The sequence below is a fragment of the Leucopleurus acutus genome (assembly GCF_964270905.1).
Source record: "Leucopleurus acutus genome assembly, chromosome: 16".
Taxonomy (NCBI): Eukaryota; Metazoa; Chordata; class Mammalia; order Artiodactyla; family Delphinidae; genus Leucopleurus; species Leucopleurus acutus.
Genome location: NC_139158.1, coordinates 8,322,851 through 8,343,781, shown reverse-complemented (window position 1 = coordinate 8,343,781; position 20,931 = coordinate 8,322,851). Strand labels below are relative to the sequence as shown.

Genomic DNA, 20,931 nt, shown 5'->3' with positions numbered 1-20,931 from the left:
TGCCAGACCCTGGGGTAGGTAGGACTGAAGGACAAGGGTTCGCTGGGTACTTACTGCAAGGCAGCGAGGGCCCTCCGGGAGGAGCCTGGCCTGAGCCATCTGAGAGGGGAGAAGCCTTAGAAGAGGGGTCCCAGCGACCTTTGGTTTTATTGTGTTTTTTTGTTTGTTTGTTTTAAAATATTTATTTATTTTGTGGTTGCATTGGGCACACGGGATCTTTTTTGTTGCGGTGTGCGGGCTCTTCGATGCGGCGCGCGTGGGGTCTTAGTTCCCCTGCATTGCAAGACGGATTCTTAACCACTGGACCACCAGGGAAGTCCCTCAGCGGCCTTTTGGTTGAGGCTCTCCAGGCGCACACCCGAACTCCCCCGACCTCGTCTGCCTTCCCGAGTTTTTCCGCTCTGCTTTTGGCCCCCAGTTCCTTTGGGGCTGAGTCAGTCACTGGTGAAATGCAGTAATGTTCAATCTTGAAAAGTCTGGAACTAGCTCGTCCGAGTAAAGAGTTGGTCACAAAAACCCTACTAGGTAATAACATAGGGTGGGTAGGAATATTTTCCTTTTTCGAAGTTCACTGCAATAAGCAATTTGCACAGTTTAAGTATATTGGGAAAGGAAGATAATGCAGGTGGGCTGGTAATCAAATAGATTATATATTTGATTATATAGAGATATAAATTAAATGTGTTTTAATAACTAAAGAATATTTATAATTAATTGTTTAAAAAAATTTTTAAGTGCTCCGCAAAGGAGTTTGAGTTTTAGGAGGGTGGCTCCAGTCAGCTATGGAGCTGGGCTGGCGGGGGTGGGGGCTGGTGCTCGGGGCAGGGGACCACCCTGAGGGTCTGCTGCTCCAGTCCAGGTGAGAGGTGGTCGGTACACGCTCTGCCCGCCGGCCCTGGGCCCCATCCGGGCACCTTCTGTCTCGAGGAGGGATTGCCCTGCTCTGGCAGTGGCCAGAGATGGAGAAAGGAGAGAGGGCAGGTCACCTGGATAAGGAGAGGAGGGAGGGTGATGTTGGGGAGCCCCCTTCCGGGGCCAGGCGGTAGGGGGACAGCAGGGAGGGAGTGCCCCTAGGCTTGCCTTGGGGGGTGATGCTCCAGTTCTGGGTCTGGCCCGGCTGGCTGGGTGGTCTTGGACAAGCCCCCTTCCCTGCTCTATGCCTCGTCTGAGAAATGAGGATAACTCCCTTCTGCAGAGGGGGGCCGTGGGGAGCCGTGGTTGCCAGGTTGGGGGACCGTTTGGACGAGGAGATTCCACAAGGCGCGGCAGGGCTGTCCCTGGGGCTGCCTGGACCCCAGGACTGGCTCCTCTTTCCGTGGCCCCTCCCCAGCCAGGCCCTCCTGGAGCGGGGGTGGGGTGCAGTTTTCCTCTTCAGACTCCTCCCTTGCAATGCCAAATCCTTGGGGCCAGCACATTCAGCCCCTAAGCAGTCCAACCACTTGTCTGAGAGAAAGGGGGCATGTGGGAGGGGCAGCAGGAGGTGCCAGAAGCAGCCTCCCCCAGCCCAGCAGGCACAGCGGAGCCTCTGGGGCTCCGGATGCTGCAGACAGACCCTCGGACAGACAGACAGTTGGACGCTTGGCCTGGCCATGAGGCTCAGCGGGGGACAGTCTTCTCTTCTGACGGCACTGTTGCCGCTGCTGACCTGCCTCCATCTGGGGATGAGTCTGGGTGAGTGAGGGTCGGGCAGGGCAGGGGTGCCCACTGTGCTTCAGGCTTAAGGAAGACAGACCCCACCTCCCCCGCCGCCTCCTGAGTCCCGAGTCTGGGGACTGGGTGCCAGGTGGGTCAGGGGAGACAGGCCACCAGAAGAGGTCACAAGACAGACACCTGTCCCCCTACCCCCGCCCCAAGATTGGGAGCAAGGAATGCTTCCTCCCTCTCTTTGGGCTTCTCATCTCCGTGCCTCCTGAGCCCGACTCTCACCAAATGGCTCCCTCCTTCCCCTCCTTCCCCTCCTTCCCCTCCTCCCCGACCCGAGGAGAGGTTTAAAGAAGTCTTCAAGGGTAACACTTACCCCAAAAGAAGCTCTCCAAGGGTGTCTACAGGCATTGTTCACTGTCAGGCTCTGAAACTGGAGCGACTTAAGAGATGCAGCCCCCATGCCCCCATCTCTGCTGTTCCATGTCTTTCCTCTCTTTTAAGCAAACATTAAGTACCTGCTGTATGCCGTGTGCCCTGGGCCTCAGCGTTAGAGCCAGGAGCTCTGAGAGAGGAGGGTTCTAGCCCTGAACCCTTGAGGTTGAGCTGAATTAAATGGAAATGAATTGCATTGAACTGAACTGAAAGAGGGAGAGGGTTCTGGAGACGTCCATAAAGCCCACCTCATCTTTCTTCTGCTCTACAGTATCTGGGGCTGAGGGACACCTCAGGGGGCCTGGAGAGGAGTTAGGGGTTCTGAGCCCTCCAGGCAGAGCAGCAAGGCTAGACAGGGCTGTGAGGGGCTGAGAGGGGGACAAGTTCTCTAGGGGAGGGAGCCTTGGGACGGGGTGGGAGGTGCAGAGCACTGGGTGGGCAGGAGAGGCCACCCTAGGATCTGAGCCAGGACACTTCCTCGAGGCCCACCTCTGGCCCTAGGGTCTTCCTGTGTCACCCCCGCCCCCCCCAACCAAGCCATTCATTCCTCTCATCAAGCAAACCAACCTGGACCGTGTGGATGGAGCTGGGGGGGTACTTGAGAGGTGGGTAAACTGAGGCCCGCAGAGCGTCAGAGCTCAAGGTCACTGGGCTCTGTCAAGAGCCCGGCCTAGGGTTTGGGCTTGGGCTCAGGCTGCCCCAAATCTGAGTGTCACCCCAGCAGGACCTAAGACGCCTTCCCCAGAAGAACTGTGCATGCAGCTGGGGAGGGGTCTCCTGTGCCTCCACCTGTCCTCCTTCCCCAGGCCCTGCCCATCACTGAGACCCCGGTGACGCAGGGGGGCAAGGCCTCCCCCCGACCTCCCACGGTGCCCACCCCTAATAGGCTCCCAAGGCAGGGGCCAGGGGCCGGACACGGAAGTGCCAAGGAGCATTCCTGGTTAACGCCTGACCAGAGCTCCCAGGAAAAGCCCTAACTCCTCCCACTGACGGGGGCTTCCAGGGCCATGAGCCCGTCCCCCCAAGACGAGGCGCTGGGGACCTGGTCATGCTGTCGAGCCTCTTCTCTCTGCCCGCACCGGCCCCAGAGCACATCAGCTACGCGCCCCAGCTCTCAAGCGCCACCCTGGCAGGGAGACTTACCCAGCCCACCTTCACACTGGAGCAGCCGCGGGGCCAGTTCAGTCACCTTCACGTCGCCGACTTTGACGCCATCTGGCTGGTGTTGGCCCACAGCAATGGTGGGTGCTGCCGGGGCAGGCCTCGCTTTCCCCTCTGTGAAATGGGCAGGCGGGCCTGAAGGGAGCAGGGGTAGGTGCTTCCGGGGATGTGGCCAGAGGCTGTCTGGCCTGGCGGGATGGGGTAGAGCCCATGCATCCCCCACCTTCTGACCCTCGGTGCCACCCTCAGCCACCCAGAGCTTCACTGCCCCACAGAGGGTGGAGGACACCCCGGTCCCCGCCAACTTGCCCCAGAGGGGCTACTACGTCACGCTGAAGACCAGCTGAGCACTCTACCCGGGCGGCCAGCCCGGCAACGAGCTCCGGGTCCTCCATGTCGCCAACGATACCCGCTGCTCCCCGATGACAAGAGGCTGCCACCACCCCCTGCCGGGCCCGGGCCCCTACCGGTGAGCGGCCAGCCCCGCGCTGGAGTGGGAGGGCTCCTGCCTGTGTCCAGACCTGAGCCTGGGTGGCTCCCAGCTGAGTGCCTGGGTTCCTGCCATTAGGAGAAGGGGGCTGGGGCCCGGGAGTCCGCGGTGAATTCTTCCATCTTCTTGAGCAGAGGGCCCCCAACTTGAGCCCCCGCCCCCATGGGCCATGTGGACCATGTGGAGAGTCTCCCCATCCAGGCAGAGTGGTGGGCCCTGGCCCTATCTCTCCTCATTCAGGGCTTGATTCACTGACGTTCTGTGCTGAGGCATCTAGTCTGCTCCACACACATTTCCCAAGAGAGGACCCTAAGGGTCGCAGAGAAGGCAAGGGATGCACCCAAGGCCACACAGCTGAGACATCCCAGTCACAGCTGGGATGGAGCCCCTTCCGGTGGACTCTAAGACTGTGCTTTTAGCTCTAGGCTGTTCCCCCCAGGCCCTGGGAGTCAGGGGGAGAGACTGACAGGCACCAGGGTTGGAGGGTTTCAGGTCCTGGGGACCCCCCACCCCCAGTGCTGGGTCTCCTGTTCAGAGTGAAATTTCTGGTGGTGAGAGACAGGGGACCCATGGCTGAGACAGAGTGGTCCAGTGAGACCCACCTGCAGCAAGGTATGGGGCCAGGTGTGCAGCTCAAACTCTAGGGCTGGGGGCTCCTGAGGACTGGGGGTGGGGTGGGGAGGAATGGGCCAGCCCCCGGTCAGTCAGAGCCACCGTTACCATCCTGCTGTCTGCAGGTGCCCCTCCACAGGCCGCCTGCAAGCCCCGCCCCCCTGGGGCTGCGGTGAGAGGTGGTTGGTCTGGAGGCTGTTCCAGGCCCCCCTTCTCAGGTCAGATCTCTTTCCTCCCTTCTCACCCCACCTGCCTGTGGGCCCCCTCACACCCTCAGCCGAGGCACTCCAGGCTGCCCCAGGGCCCCAGAGCGCGGGCGCCGTGGTCATCGTTGCCATCGTGTCGGTCCTGCTGGCCGTCGTCCTCACCACCCTCCTCACCCTGCTCATCTACACCTGGTAAGTGGAGCGGGTCGGGACTGCCCTGGGAGGGGTGGAGTCCCTCTCCTGGGCCACCTCTATCCTTTCCCCACGCCCCGGCCCAAGCCCCCAGCCCAGGCCCCCAGCCCAGCTTGTTCTGCTGGAAGGGTTTTCCCTGAAGGCCGAATAGGGCTGACAATTATTGATCAAGGGATCCCCAAGGTTCTAGAACCTCTAGGTGGGGGTGGTGTGTGCATTAACCCCTCCCTCTCTTGTCCCTCTGCCTGACGCCTGCTGAGGGGTTGGGGGGGGTGGGGGCCACATTTTCTGAGTGCTCACCATCTGCCCCCTGGTGGCAAGAGCTGGAATTGCGAGTGGGAGCGCAGAGCAGATGTTCCAGGTGGAAGACATCCAGGTGGAGGTGAATTGCTTTTAATCTAAGCGCTGAGCTTTGACTTGAGCGCTCAAGGCTTCATATGAGGCCTGGTGGGGAGGGGGTGTCCACCAGGCTTCCTGGAGGAAAGGGACGTCTGGTCCCCGACGAGGATTTGGAGAGGAGGGGGAGGGTCTGGGGGCAGAAGAGTTGCCAGGAAGGCCTGGGCCTTGATCCCAGCTGAGGAAACGGGCTGTATGCTGAAAGCCAGAGAGCGCCAGTGGCCAGCTGTGATCAGGGGAAACAGGCAGATGGTGTTTTAGAGGCATCCTGGGTGTGGGGAGTGGGGGAGGGGAGCGTTGCGGTGGGGTGATGACAAAGGGCAGGGAGACAGAGCTGGATTTGTGAGGTTTAGAGGAGTAGCCTCCAACCTCTAGGCAATAGCCATCGGATTGCCATGAGGCCCTGCATTCTTCATTCTCTCCATCTCTCCTCCCCTCCCCCCTCCCCCCCAGCTATGACACCTGTGGGAGCACGTCCATCTCTGGCCCAGGGGAGCTGGCGTGCATGAGAAGATATAACGCCCACCACATGTTCAGCCCTTCAGCTGAGGGGGGCTCCTGAGAGGCTCCAGGGGGCCCCCATCTGCCCCTTTGCCTCGCCCCTGGTCCAGGCTGCAGAGCATGGGCTGGGGGCTCGCCCTGCTGCTTCAGAGCCCTGGGAGAGAGTGTTTCCAAATAAGGAAGCGGGGGAGGGTGTCCTTAGTCCAAAGCTTGGGCCTGTCCCTGTCAGAAATAAATGTCCCCATTATTGGGGACAGCCCCCTGAATGGCTGTGTCATTGTACACCTGGGCAGTCTCCCTGCATCCCTGTCCCCAGCTCCTCTTGGGAGGATACAGCAACCGGGGGTGAAGCCCAGGGTCCTAGGCCAGCTGAGCCATTGGGGCAGGGCAAGCCTCTCTTCTGGCCTCAATGGCCCTGTCTGTAAAGTGGGGGTGATTCCAGTGGTCCCCCTGGGCCCGATGGAGCCGAACCAAGGGGGTGGTCATGCCCACCTGCCCTGCGCGTCTGGCGCTTGCTGGCGCCACCCCCGCCCCCACCTCCTCCTCTTCTTCTTTTTTTTTAATATTTATTTATCTGGCTGCACCAGCTCTCAGTTGCGGCACACGGGATCTTCGTCGCCGCGTGCGGGCTTAGTTGCTGCATGTGGGATCTAGTTCCCTGACCCAGGATCGAACCGGGGCTCCCTGCATTGGGAGCGCGGAAGCTTAACCACCGGGCCACCAGGCAAGTCCCGCTCCCCTTTGTGGTCTCCCTCCATCTGGCCTCTCCTCCTGGCTGGAGGACTTAGAGCTTCTAGGCTTCACCCCGACCTCTGCGCTCACGCTGGGGTGGGGGTGTGGAAATGCGTGAGAAGCTGCAGCTCCTGGAGATGCCTGGGCTCAGACTCGGGCCCCGAACCTAATGCAGGGCACCGAGCACCTGTCATCATCCACTCCGCTCCAGGCCAGGCCCCCTGGGGCCAAGATGACCCAGCAAGGTTCTGTCCTCAGGTCACCCACCGCTGTGTGGGAGAGGAGGGGAAACCAGCCAGCACAAGGGGTGGAGGGAGTGCAGAGGCTTGAGGGCCGGAGGAGACTTCCTGGGCAGGCGTGGCCTTGGAGGAGGGGCCGCACTGTGACAGGTGGACCCGGGAAGGGAACCCAGGCAGGATCAGCAGCGTGTACAAAGGCCTGGAAACCACGGTGACTGCTGGGTGGGCAGGTTGGGGAGAGCTGGAGGGTGGGGTGAGGGACCACGAGGAGGCCAGGGGATGCCCCTTGCTGCGTGAAGGGCCTCACCCCCTGGGGCATGGGGCAGGGAAGGAGGGCTCTGGCTGCATGCCCAGGTGCCTGTGTCCGGGTGGTGCAAATGGCCCTAATGGGTTTATTAAGCCGGTGCACACACAGCTGGCTCTTGCTGTGGAGGAAATGGTCACATGACCAGCCTGGGAAGGGCAGGGAGGGGAGGGGGGCACACAGAATTCCAGCCTCTGCCCAGCTAAGCCTTGATCTCTCCACAGCCTTTCCAGAGCAGCCATGAGCCCCGACCCTGGGGCTGGGTGACCTTGGACATATCACTTACCCTCTCTGGGCCTGTTTTCCCCTTAATGTAAAAGCGAAGGTTGAACTGGGTAACTCTAAGGCCCTGCACTCCACCAGCACCCAGTATGGGTCAGACACTGGCAGGAAACAGATGGCACGCTGTCTAATGGGGCAATTGACAGCATTTACAAGGGTTTGGGCAGCATATTAAGGGGACCCAGGGCACCGATGGGGCCATAAGCACTCCTGTCCCTGAGGGGCTGGTGGTGTTTCCAGAGCCAGTGGGCAGGAGCCACGGGCAAGGGTCTGCCTGGCAGGAGCGGGGGGGCTGTAGGTAGAGGGAGCAGGGGGACTAAATACCCCGGCCTTTCTCCTCTGGCCTTCTGATCGCGTGCTGACCACACCTAACCAGAAGCAAGAGGGCGGGGGGTCTGGACGGTGTGGTCCATGTGCCAACTAGACCTGCGTCCAGAGCAGGACAGAGAGGGGCCAAGAATGGCCTTAGAGGGTACTGTGATCTGGTTTTTACTCACAGCACTTCTGACACCAAATGTGTGGGGGTTTTCTGTTTGTTTTTTATTTTTATTTTGGCCATGCCAAGTGGCTTTCAGGGTCTCAGTTCCCTGACCAGGGATTGAACCCGGGCCACAGCAGTGACAGCGCCGAATCCTAACCACTAGGCCACCAAGGAACTTCTCAAATGGGTGGGTTTTTCTCACACCAACCAATTCTCCAGCTCTCTGGACACCAACTGGGTGTCCTGCAATTGAATTCAATTCTGACACTAATTCCCTGGAGTTAGTGCAGACCCCACAGGTAAAGGGCTCAGTCCCATAAGATCGCCCCCACCTAGATGCCAGGAATAAGTATGGGGCACTCGCACGTCTATTCAACTTGGTTACAAAGAGCTTATTCCCATGACCCCCTCCTCAGATTCCATAATTTACTAGAACAGCTCACAAAACTCAGGAAAACAGTTCACTTACTATTACTAGATTATTATAAAGGATACAACGCAGGAACAGCCAGCTAGAAGAGATGCACAGGGCGAGGTATGGGGGGAGGGGTGCTGAGCTCCCATGCCCTCTCTGGGTGCACCAGCACCTCTGTGTGTTCATCCACCCGGAAGTTCTTCAAACCCCATTGTCTAGGGTCTTTATGGAGGTTCCATGACATAGGCACAATTGATTAAATCATTGGCCATTGATGATTGAACCAACCCCAGTGCCCTCCCTGGAGGCTGCTTAGGAAGAGTGGGGGGATGGGGCTGAAAGTTCCAGCCCTTTAGTCACATGGTTGGTTCCATCCTAAAGCTATCTAGGGGGAATTCCCTGGTGGTCCAGTGGTTAGGACGCCACGCTTTCGCTGCCAAGGGCTGGGGTTCGATCCCTAGTCAGGGAACGAAGATACTGCGTGGGGCAGCCAAAAAAATTAAAAAAAAAAAAAAAAAGCTATCTAGGGGCCCACCCAGAGTCAGCTTATTAGCATAAACTCAGGCATGGTTGAAAGGGGCTCCCCTTATGGATAACAGAAGATGCTCCTCTCACACCAGCACTCAGAAAATTGCAGGGGTTTTAAGAGCTCTGTGCCCCAAAACCGGACAAAGACCAAATGTGTGTTACTTATTATATCACAGCATCACAGAGGGGGCACAGGCCGCCTTTGTGCTGATTCTATGGAATCAGATCTTTCCCCACCTTTGTGGGCTCCAGACTAGAGAAAGGGGCCACAGAGTCCTGTCCCAGACGGAGGGCTGCCTGAGGCCAGGGTTGGGCGTGCAGAGGGGGCTCTGCAGAAGCTGACCCCTGAGTCGTGGAGGACAGCGATCCTGGCCGCCTCTGACCAGATATCCCAGAGGGCCTTCAGGCCACCACGTTACCCCACAGCCAAACCTAGAGCTGCCCCCAGCCCCAAACCCCCTCCTGGTTCCCTGGTCCTCCAGCCCCTGAGTTGAGTTCTGAAGACGACCCTGATCAACCTCTGTCCTGGACCACAGGCCCCCACGGGGGACATGCACCACTTTCTGTGACAGGCACAGCCTGGCCACAAAGTTTAAGCCAGCTCCCTGGGACATGCCCAGTGCTGAGCTCAGAGCCCAGCCCGGGGCTGGTGGGATGCCCCACCCCCAACCAACCCAGGCTCCCCGTGGAACCTCAGCTGTGCCCGGCCTTGCTTCCCCGGGCTCTTCTGGGGCCTGGGAGTCCAGGACTGGCTGGAAGGGAAGGCCTGAGCCAGGGTGGCTGGCCCCGTAGAGCTGCTGATGGTGACCCCTATGGAGCAGAGAGGGAGCCTCGGCTCCGGAGCTGTGTCGTGGGACCTGCTCTCAGGGAGCGCTGTGCGGGGCAGTGCCCCGGAGCTGCCAGGGCCCTAGGAGGGTCCATATCCGGGCCCCAGCCCTGGCATCCTGTCTGACCCTCCTCAATTTTCTCATCCGTGAAAAGGATGGAAGAGATGAGCGGTAGGGTCCTCAGGTCACTCAGTCCCTCCGTGTTCATTCATTCACTCATTCATTCATTCCCACACTCAGGGGACAGTCACTGACTTCAGTGCTGGGTCTCAAGGACTGCATCAGTGAGAGGTAGACTTGCACAGAGATAACAAGGGGGCCATCATGGGACGGAGAGCGCTGACACTGCTGCCGGGAGCAGGGCCTGGTGGGGCGACACTGACCACAGGGTGCGGCACATCAACCCACTCACCTCCAGCTCTCAGGCACACAAGCCTGAGGAAAACAGACTCAGGGACAATGGCCTCGAGCCATGAAGTGGCGCCACATGTCACCTGATGTCAACCTGATAAATGGACCAACAGCTCAGGGCAGAGGACCTGCTGTATCCCGCTGCCTTTCTGCCCGTTTTTCTGGCGCTCTCTCGCGCTCTCTCTCTCTCTCTCTCTCTGTATCCTCCCCTCTTATGTTTCTCTGCCTCTGACTACAGTCCTTTGTCTCTGTTTTTCACTCTGACAAGCCATGGGAACTCTCTCACTCCCTGGGGGGAAGCCGTCTGAGCTGAGAGGTGGACACAACTGTTTCGCAATAAACACAAGATAAAATCAGAAAACTGGCTCCTGTTCCAGGTTTGGGCTCAGTAGAGGAAAAGGGCAAAAGGGAAGCAGAAGGACGAGGGAGAAAGACTATGTGTGTCAGGGATGGGGACCGTTCACAGCCCATCACCCCACCGGCAGGTACAGAGGGGTCACCCTGGGCCCCTCCCCCAATGCCCTTTGCAGCCTCCAGGCTCCCCATCTCCATGCCCTGGTTCCTCTCCAGACACCCGGTTGTCCCCTGCGGCGGGAGCCCAGGTGGCCCCAGGGGACTGTTCCGCCCCCCTTCCCCACAAGTGTGTGTTTGCACCCCCTCTTTGGCATGGATCTGGGGCTCTCCTGGGAATGCTGGCTCACACAGTAGAGTGAAGATCTCGGCGGTGCTGGAAGCCAGGCAGGCAGGAGGGGCTCTGAGGCCTGGGAGGGGAAGGAATCAGCTCATCTGGAGTCTGGTGGGGTGGGCTCCATCAGCCTAAGCTCCCCGGGGGACGTTTCCACCTGGGACACAAAGATGCAAGAGTGTGACCTGAGAGAGGGGTCTCTCCAGGGTCCTGGCCACTCTGTTGGGAGGCCCCTCCCAGGAGGACAGTCCAGGCAGCGGGGGTGGCCGCCTCCACCCTCCCAGGCCCCGTCGGTTAAGCCCAGGCCCAGGTGCAGGCTGCTCGCTGGTGGCCCTGGGGACTTTCAGGGTTGCTGGGAACGTGGTGTGGTGGGAGCCGTGTCGCTTGCTAGGCGGGTTTGAGCTGCCCAGAGTCAGGCCCGAGGTTCCGGTGTCATTCTGATGACTCAGGGTTCGCAAACGCTCTTCCTTTTGCCCTCCTGGCTGCCCACGAGGCTGTCTCTACATCCATCCCTCGTGGGATGAAAGGACTGAGAGAGACAGATGGGGAGCAGAGACCGGGATACTCAGACCCCCCCTCCTCAATCTCTGCACCCCACCCAGTCACTCCAGCCCAAGAGAGCGAAGGCCACGCGCAGAGGGCACCGTGCCTCGGGAGGGGCTGGTCCTCGTCCAGCACCTACTGGGCACCAGGAACGGGCCTGAACAATTCACGTGCGTGAACCCCCAAGTCCTTGGGGCAATCCCGTGGTTAGCCTCACCTTACCGATGAAGAAATGGGGGTTGTGGTAGGTGCCACCAGGGTAGAAAACACAGGATGGGAATCCAGCAGGGGTGGACCGGGAGGGGTCTCAGAACTCCGCTGGAGGGGAGCAGAGGGGTCTGCAGGACCCCTGGGGGGAAGGCAGGGGTGGTCAGCTCCCCTACCCTGCCTCTGATCTGGGCAGCAGCCAGGGTGGTCCCCCGTTCTCCTCCCTGCTCCCCCCCCAGCTTCCTTCAGTGGGAGGATGAGGCCGGGCATTTCCACTTCTCTCTGGAAGGTTCCGGAGGTTAATGAGGGCAAAGCACGTAACACCACTCAGGGGGATGAAGTTCTGGGAAGAGAGGAACCTGGATCTGGGCTGAGGGCCAAGGGCAGGGTGGGAGACAGCACCTCTGCTCACGGAGCCTGACCGCCCGCCGTCCCAGGGCCACAGCTTGGCCCTCCTGCCCAGCCACCAGGCCCCTGAGGAGTCTCTGAGAACGTCAGAGACGTTGACTGGAGGCCTTCTCTGCCTCGACAGGGCAGGAGACGCCTTCTCTTCCCACCGTGGACCTGCTCCAGCCTGGGCTATTTGGGAGGTGGACTCCTGGGGCCTGGGGAGCGTGGCCGATATGGCTGTGGTTGTCCCCAGCTGGGCTGATTTACGTCTAAGGCGCAGTTGGCGGGGTGAAGGGAAGAGCAGGTTCTCAATGCCACCTGGACCCCGGAGGGATGCCAAGCCCACAGCAAAGCCCCAAGGAGTTAAAAGCTGCAGGCAGACTGGACCTCAAGCCTGTACCTCCAGGCTCAGTCCCCAAGGTGGGGACATTGATCTCAGGCTGTTCTCTCCCAACCCACCTTTCTGTGCATCCCCGGCTGCCTGGGCTGCGTGCTGGGCACCAGGGACGGGAACGGCTTGACCACAGCCCGCTGTCCTATGGGAACAAGGTGGCCAAAACAGAGGGGCAGACCCCAAGTGGGCAGTCCCAAAGTGCCATGGGAAGCATTCCCAGCCTGCAGGAAGAAAGTTCTGTGCTCTCTTAGGGGAGAGGGCTCTCTCCTTGCTGCCCAAGCCAGTGGCCCCTTCTGCTGTGAAAGGGGCCCCTGGGCCCACAGGGATGGCAGGAGTGAGGTCAGGACAGCTGTCCAGCTCTCCCAAATAAGACCAAAGGATCTAGAGTTCCTGCTATTGGGCGGTGCAACACGGTGGGTCCACTGCGGAGAGGGTGGGGACAGGTGCGACGTGCCCACAGAGGGACAGCAAGAACTTACCTGCTTAGGACTCAGTGTCCTCATGTCCCCCTGGGACCCAGCAGTTCTGCTCATGGTATTTCCTCTATAGAGAGAAACTTGCGCTCTCGTCCAGCAGAAGTCATATCCGAGAATGCTCATGGCAGCCGTATTCATAACAGGCCCAAACTGGACACAGTACAGAGGTCCGTCCATGGGCGAAGGGCATTGTGGGAGCTCCATCCGCACTGTGGAACGCTATTCAGCAATGATGAAGTGTGGAGAGTTGACCCAGGCAACCACGTGGGTGACTGTCCTGGACTTTATTACACTGAGAGAAGCCTGACGTGGAGGAATCTGCACTGTGTGATCCCATCTGTAGGGAGATCAGAACCAGGCAAGACTAACCAGGATGATCAAGCTGGGGTAGAGGTTGTCCCTGGACTGGGGCACGAGAAAGTCTGCTGGAGGCTGCAAATGTTCTAGATCTCCATCTGGGGAATGGTTACCCGGGGGTATACCTGTGTAAAAATCCATCAAGCTGTTCACTTAAGATGTGCGCATTTGGGCTTCCCTGGTGGCGCAGTGGTTAAGAATCCGCCTGCCAATGCAGGGGACACGGGTTCGAGCCCTGGTCCGGGAAGATCCCGCAGAGCAGCTAAGCCTGTGCACCACAACTACTGAAGCCTGTGCGCCTAGAGCCCGTGCTCCGCAACAAGAGAAGCCACCACAATGAGAAGCCCGTGCACCGCAACAAAGAGTAGCCCCCGCTTGCCACAACTGGAGAAAGCCCTCACGCGCAGCAACAAAGACCCAACGCAGACAAAAATAATTTTTTTTTTAAAATGTGCGTTTTACTGTAAGAAAAGGAGTCCATGTTTATTCAGCAAGTATCTGTCACTGTGTGCCACTGTGGCCACAGCAGGGAACAGACAGAGGCCTCTGCCCCTGGGGAGCTTGGGGGGTGGTGAGCTGTCTGCTGCCCTGGGAGGCCTGGTCCTTCTGCACTGAGCACACCATCAGCCTGGCTGCCCCTCACTCAGGCACAGGCCAGAGAGACATGGGTGGAGACCAGCAGGGGAGGGAGGGGACAGTCACACAGAAGGTCCCAGGGATGCTAGGAGGGACAGTGGAGGTCCTGCTGAGGGCAAGTACGGCAGGGAGACCCCGGCGAGCTGAGGGCTAAAGGGTGCCCAGAGGCCAGGGTCCCAAGTGCCCAGGTAATAGGAAAGAGCCTTTGTATTCTATTACAAGTTAATCACTAAAGAGATGTTGCCTATATGCTTATATTATACATAATGGCCCATCTCTGGGAACCCTGCCTCCCAGGTAATGAGCGTTAAGCTAAAATACCTTTGATTAGCTCACGGGGAACATCCTGACCACGCCCACCCGTGGATGACTGCAGGAAGGAAGAAATTAACACACCCCCTCCGCAGTCTGGCCGGAACCAGGACTTCACCTCCTTCCCTTTTAGTATAAGAGAAGCCTGGGGCTTCCCTGGTGGCGCAGTGGTTGAGAGTCCGCCTGCCGATGCAGGGGACGTGGGTTCGTGCCCCGGTCCGGGAGGATCCCACATGCCGCGGAGCGGCTGGGCCCGTGAGCCATGGCCGCTGAGCCTGCGCGTCCAGAGCCTGTGCTCTGCAACGGGAGAGGCCACAACAGTGAGAGGTCCGCGTACCGCAAAAAAAAAAAGAAGCCTGATTTCTAACTTGGGGAAGATGGTTCTTTGGGACTCGAGTCTCCCATCTTCTCAGTCTGCTGGCTTTGGGAATAAAGTCGCTATTCCTTGCCCCAGCAACTCATCTCTTGATTTAGTGGCCTGCCCTGCAGTGAGCAGTACGAGCTGGGACTCGGTAACACCCACCGAGCACCGAAGCTGTGAGAGTGGAGAAGCTGACGTGGCGGCGTGGAGAGCCCTTTGAGCAGGGGTGAAGGGTGTGCTGGAGCCCTCCAGGAGCCGCCTCCCCAACCTGTCCCACCCCGCTCCGCCAGCCGTCCACCCCCCACCTCACCGTGGCTCCAAGGCTCCTGGCGTCTGTCAGCCCAGCCAGGGCCTGTGCAGAGCTGCAGCAGGGAGGCGGTGGCGCCAGGAGCCGCGACAAGTTTACGTTGTGGCTCCTGCTGTGCTGGCCCCGCGCCGAGTCCCCTGTCCTGCCCATAGTCATGCTTCTCGCCTGGGAGCTGGCAGAGGCTCAGCCAGGGTTCTGGAGTTCAGGGTCTCCTCAGAATCACGCCGTGCCCCCCCAGTTCTGGACCACCTCTGCTCAGGGGGTGCCCTGAGAGCTGTGCCTGGCCCCTTTGCCCGCACCTCCCAGCCCCAGCCCCGCTCCTTCAAGTCCAGCCTGGTGCCACCTCTTCCAGGAAGTCCACTCGGAACGTGTCTACCCTCCATGGAAAGGGGGTGCCCTTGGTTGCTCCGAGAGGCTGGGGCAGAGATCTGGGCCCAAGACTCTGGATTCCCAACCCTCATCTTTCAAAACCCAAGTCTCTTGGTTTTCCACTTGCCTTGCCTCATTTTTCCGCTTTGGGAAGGGGCAGTTTTCAGCCACAGGTGCTGGGGCTGAGGGGCATAAGTGACTGCAGCTCTGGGGAGGCCTCAGAGAAAGGGGACCCCTGAGCTCCTCCTGGTAGCCCTGCTCGGCCACCGTCGGGAACCCCATGCCCACAGGGCACCTTAGGGACACCAGTCAGCACCTGTGTGCCTGCCCTGCCCACCTAGGCTTCGGCCCAAGACCACTCTGGGCCACCTTGGGTTGCCCCAAGGGACCTGCAGTCTCTCCCCGGCCCCGCACAAGGGGTCCCTGGGGAGAACTGGCAGGGAGCAACATTCCACTTCGCCCTGCCCCCAGCTCAGTCAGGGTCTAGAACGTTCCCTCTGTCTCTGTATTTTCTCTTTCTGACTTCCTGTCTGTCTCTCTGCTTCTGTTTTTCTCCACTTGTTTCTCTTTTTCTCTGTCGTCCCAGGGAGATTGGGGGCCATGCTAGGAGTGCGTGACTTTGTCAAAATGCCTTTGCAGCAACTTGTCTACAAAGCAGACATAACCCCAGCCCTTTGTCCCGGAGTTGTGGTGAGGACCAAGGACGATGAGGCACGGCCCGCACATAGTACGGCCTCGGTCTGTGGCTTCCTCGTCCATAAAAGGAGGATGATGGGAATGGCCCCTGGCTCCTGGGAGGACTAGTGAGAGGATGTTCCCGAAGTTCTCAGCACAGAAAAGTGCCTCTGCTGACATCAGCGAGCTCTACTCATAGCCATGCTATGATGTGCCCCACTACCATTGCCCCACTTTGCAGATTAGGCAAATGAGGCTCAGAAAGGCTGAGTTACTTGCCCACAGTCACACAGCAGGTCTCACTGTAGTAGTGTAGCCGGGATTGGAACTCGGTGGTCTGGCTCCAGCGCCCACGTGCTTTACTGCGGGCCTCGGTTTTAAGCTTGTATTTAATGCTCTCCGACTAAACGGGGAAGGCGGGGGTGTCGAGATTGGCCTGGCAGGGGGAAGCTGGGAACAGAACCTGCTGCCTGTGAATGACTCTCAGCCGGCCCCCTCCAGGCATCTCACACCTGGCCAGTCCAGACCTCTTGGCACACTGCTGTCACTCACTCGGCCTAGAGCCTGCCAGGTAGGGCTCCCCGTGGCCCCGGGCTCAGTCTAGAGCTCTGCACTCAACCTCTGTGGGTCCATAGCTGGGCCCCTCTGACCCCTGTGTGTGGGGGTGCCCTTGCCCCCCCTCAGCACCTGCACCCAGCTCCCTCCCCCCACCCCCCTCCTCTCTGTGATCCACTTTCTCTGGCCTCCTCTCTAACTTACAGCAATGACTGCACTGCCCTATTCTCTTGGGTTCTGTCTCCTCCCAGAAGTCCTCTCTTGGGTCCCGGCCGAGACTTGGCATTGGGAGCGGGGAGGACGGAAGGGCGGCATGCCTTTCATCTGGGCAGGGACAGCTTCCCTGGGAGACCCTGTGGGCAAGAGGTCTCCAGTTCATTACAGTCCTTGAAGTCTGGGGAAGGGGAAGGGCACTTGGCTCCAAAATACAAAAAAAAAAAAACAAATTTTAAAATAGTAAATGTTTACTTAAATTTCTTCTAAATGTCAGTTTCATCCGTTGTTAAATTTAGCATTTTAAGACATGTCACTGTGCTTGAAAACAATTTGGAGGTCACTTTACATTCTCTCACTTTGGAAGAATCCCCAGGATTCCTAAGAATGCACGATGTTTGTGGAGAAATCAAGGCCAGCAGCAAATCAAAGGAGTTCCTGGAATCCAAAGAGCTTCCAAAGCTAAACTATAAAATTATTTTCAAATATTTTTACAGCCACAGAAATGCATATAAAGTTGGGGCATATGTGCATTTTTTTGATTGTGGTGAAAAAGAAAACAAAAAACATGTAACATAAAATGTATCACCTTAACCATTTCGAGGGGCACAGCTCAGTACTGCTAAGTACGTTCATATTGCTGTGCAACCAGTCTTCCGAAGTTTATCATCTTGCAAAACAGAAACTCTATACCCATTAAACGACAACCCCCCATTCTCCCTCCCTGAGGCTCGAACCCTGGCAACCACCGCTCTACTTTTTCTTTCTGAGTCTGACTGCACTAGACATCATGTATCAGTAAAATTTATAGCATTTGTCTTTTGTGACTGGTTTATTTCACTTAGCATAATGTCCCCAAGGTTCATCCCTGTTGTAGCAGGTGTCCATATTTCTTCCTTTTTAAAGGCTGAATCATATTCCACTGTATGTGTATAGACCACATTATCTTTTTTTTTTTTTTTTTTTTTTGCTGTACGCGGGCCTCTCACTGTTGTGGCCTCTCGCGTTGCGGAGCACAGGCTCCGGACGCGCAGGCTCAGCGGCTGTGGCTCACGGGCCCAGCCTCTCCGCGGCATGTGGGATCTTCCCGGACCGGGGCACGAACCCGTGTCCCCTGCATCGGCAGGTGGACTCTCAACCACTGCGCCACCAGGGAAGCCCCACATTATCTTTATCCATTTATCCATCACTGGACACTTAGATGGCTTCTACCTCTTGGCTACTGTGAAAAAAAAGCTACAATGAACAAGGGTGTGAAAACCCCTGTTTTCATTTCTTTTGGAAATATACCCAGAAGTAGGATTGCTGGATTATATGATAATCCTATTTTTAATCTTTTGAGGAACATGGTATGGGTGGCTTTTTTAAAATTTATTTTCCAGTTTTACTGAGATATCATTGACACTCAACATTTGTTGTAGGTTAATGATTTGATATAGGTATGGACTGGGAAATGACCAGCACAATAGCTTACATCCGTCACCACATATAGTTGCAAGTTTTTTCTTGTGAGGAGAACTTTTAAGATCTACTCTCTTTGCAACTTTCAAACATACAATACAGCATAGTCACTGTACATGACCTCCCCAGGACTTATTTATCTTATAACTGGAACTTTGTACCTTTGGACCACCCCTCATTTCCCCCCACACACACCCCACTGGGTGCATTTTAAAATGTTTGTTGGGGTGTGGAGTGGAGCCCTGGCTGATGCAGCTCCAAAAATAGTCCGTGTGACGGGCAAGGCATGCAGTACACAAGCTCAGGAGATCCAGAAATAAAATTTTAATTTCCTATCACTCAATGTAATCTTGATCAGACCCTCACTTCTCATCTCAGCTGATTCAGATCCGACCCCCTCCCTGGGGTAGCACCCAGGGGGCTCTCCTTTGTCTAAGCCTCTTTCCTCATCCCTGGAAGAGGCTGGAGGGGCAGCTGGTCCTCCCGGCCCTTCCAAGTCTCCTCTGATGCTCAAAACCCCAGACTCTGCAATTCAAACACTTTTTTCTTTCTACGCTACTGATTTGCCGTGAATTTCATAGACGTGCTTCGAAACTCAAGAGCTGCCTCCTGGCCTGTGCCAGGAGCACTAAGACTTTCACGAGGCTTAGGCACTTTTGCTAGTGTGGGTCAAGGTCTTAAAACATATTTTACGACCACTCTGGTATAGAGATGGATGCAATCCAGGCTGGATTCGTTGGTACATATTCATTCTTCCTTCTGATTCTAAAAGAAATTTAAACATTTTGTAGGTCCCTAAAAATATGTGGGCAGGGGTACTCGATTCAAATGACGTGGGTTAGGGGCACAGGAAGTTCAGGGTGGGAAGGAGACCCACATGCTAACATTTCAAAATGTCAGCCCACTGAATTTCCAGCACCCAAGTCCATCCACGTCACTCTGCTGCTCCGAACCCTGCCCAGGAGGACATCCGAGCTCCCTCCCAGCGGTCAAGACCCTCCGTTGGCTGGCTCTCATCTGCCCTCGCAGGCTCAGCTTCCATAGGCCTCTGACACCTCCCTCTTGGATGTTTCCAGAACACCCCAGGCTTCACCGCTCCCCACACCTTTGCTCAGGCTGCCCCCTCCACTGGGAGCATTGCCCCTTCCCACCTGGACCCCATCATGCACACCTGTGCATCTTTTGAAAGCCAGCTCAAATGTCACTTCCTCTTTGAAGATCCTGGGCCCCTCCCTCCTCTGTATTCCTCATTCATTCTCTGCTGTAGCGCTTACCTGCCCTTCGACGTCCATCTCTTCCCTTTGACTGTGAACCCCCTCAGGGCAGTTTGTTTTCCCATGGATCCCCAGCACCAGTCCTTGAATGCTGACGACATAAACAGATGACTGACTGAATGAATGAGGGAAATAGGAAATGAGAGCAGTGGTCCACTTAGGAAAGGGATCCCCTCTGTAGCCCACCCCCCCCCCCCCCGGTAGATGGAGGGTCTGGACTGATGGTGGAGCCAGGCTGAGGTCCCCTCCCCGTCCCACCCTCTGACTCACCCCCTCCCCAGAGACTGGTTTCTGGGAAAGTGCTGGAAGCTCGGCTTGCCTCCCTGGCTGAATCCTCTGTGTAGACCCCATTCTGCCCCAGGAGTCCCTGTGCTCAGAGGCTGTGCTCTGAGGACACTGGGCCAGGGACCGGGCAGTGCAGAGGAAAGGGTCTTGCGTGTCAGTGGGGATGGGGTCAGGGTGGGCAGTAGCCTGAGGCCCTCCCGGCAGCCCCCACGGAGCCTCCTCCCTTTCTTCTGAAGTGGAGTGATGCAGGATGCCGGGCACCACGGGAAACACCGGGAAAAAAGGGATGACAGCACCTACTCGTAGGTTGTCATGAGAACCAAATGAGAAAACTGTGGGTGCCCAGAGTCCAGGTGGCATCTAGTGGGTGCTAAAGGGATGTCATCTGGGGTGCAACATGGAGAAGTTCGAGACCCTGCAGGGACTGCCGTCACCCCTTGGGATGCCCAGCACCTGAACCCCCTTCCTCTGTCCAGGGCCTTCCTCCCTCCCCCCACCCCATCTTCGGAGGCAGGCCCCTCCCAGCACAGATGCCACCCCAGCTTTCCCAGCTCCATGGGGTTGCAGGGGGTGCGGCTGGGTAACAGTTGTGTTGGCAGCACCTGGCGTCCAGAGTTGGCATGAGATGAGGGGTCTGGCCAGGGCGTCAGTGGGGGTGTCCGCGCCAAGCCGCTTCTGGCGTGTGATTTGGGGCGTTGTCCCTGGCTGGGTGTGGCCTTTGGGCCTGGTTCTCTGGCTGTCCCGGAGAATCCATGACACACTCAATAGCCTCTAATGAACCCCTTTCTATTTAAATTAGTCCGAATTGGTTTCTGTTGTTTCAAACCAGAAATCTGGGAAGTGTGGCCCCCCAAAGCTAAGGGGATTGTGAGTAGCATCATTAAAGATCTAGTGCCCAGGGCTTCCCTGGTGGCGCAGTGGTTGAGAGTCCGCCTGCCGATGCGGGGGACGCAGGTTCGTGCCCCGGTCCAGGAAGATCCCACATGCCGCAGAGCGGCTGGGCCCGTGAGCCATGGCCGCTGAGCCTGCGCGTCCGGAGCCTGTGCTCCGCAACGGGAGAGGCCACAGCAGTGAGAGGCCCGTGTACAGCAAAAAAAAAAAAAAAAAAAAGATCTAGTGCCCAGAAGAAGGGCGGGTTTGATCTGTTCATGTCTGCTCTGTGAAGCAAGAGCACAGAAGGGAGGCCCAGCCCCACGCTGGAAGCTATATTCCAGAAGCGCTCGTGACAAACTGGAGGTTACTGGGGGACAATGACCAGGTCAGCGTGGGTCTAGAATTCATAGTGGGGGAGGGGAGCCTGACTTGGAGCTGAGTAGGCTGAAGGCTCTCGGGAGAACAGCCCACGGTGGTGGGGAGTGAGCCCCAAATTTACCAAGAAGCCAACAAACCTCTTCTTACTCCCCAGGGGGCCTCGCCCAAACCCAGGGATGTGGGGGCGCATGCCTGAAGGATGAACAGGCAGAGGGGGCAAATCTCAGTAGCTGAGGATGACTGATAAGGACCTTGATAAACCACCTGAAAAAATAGCCCTAAGTACGCTGAGAAACCATTATTTTCCTACTGATCACTTAGCCAAAG

At 57.6% G+C, this 20,931-nt stretch overlaps 1 protein-coding gene across 1 annotated transcript; it reads left to right on the top strand.

Annotated features, from left to right (window-relative positions):
* Nucleotides 1–1,589: 1,589 nt before the first annotated feature.
* On the top strand, nucleotides 1,590–5,695 carry LOC309972770 (uroplakin-3b-like protein 1; the record flags this gene model as incomplete). Its single annotated transcript, XM_082856610.1, is given in 7 exon segments — nucleotides 1,590–1,671; nucleotides 3,165–3,317; nucleotides 3,487–3,581; nucleotides 3,585–3,706; nucleotides 4,263–4,339; nucleotides 4,617–4,737; nucleotides 5,587–5,695. Coding segments are annotated over 7 exon segments (759 nt in total).
* Between the last annotated feature and the right edge of the window lie 15,236 nt (nucleotides 5,696–20,931).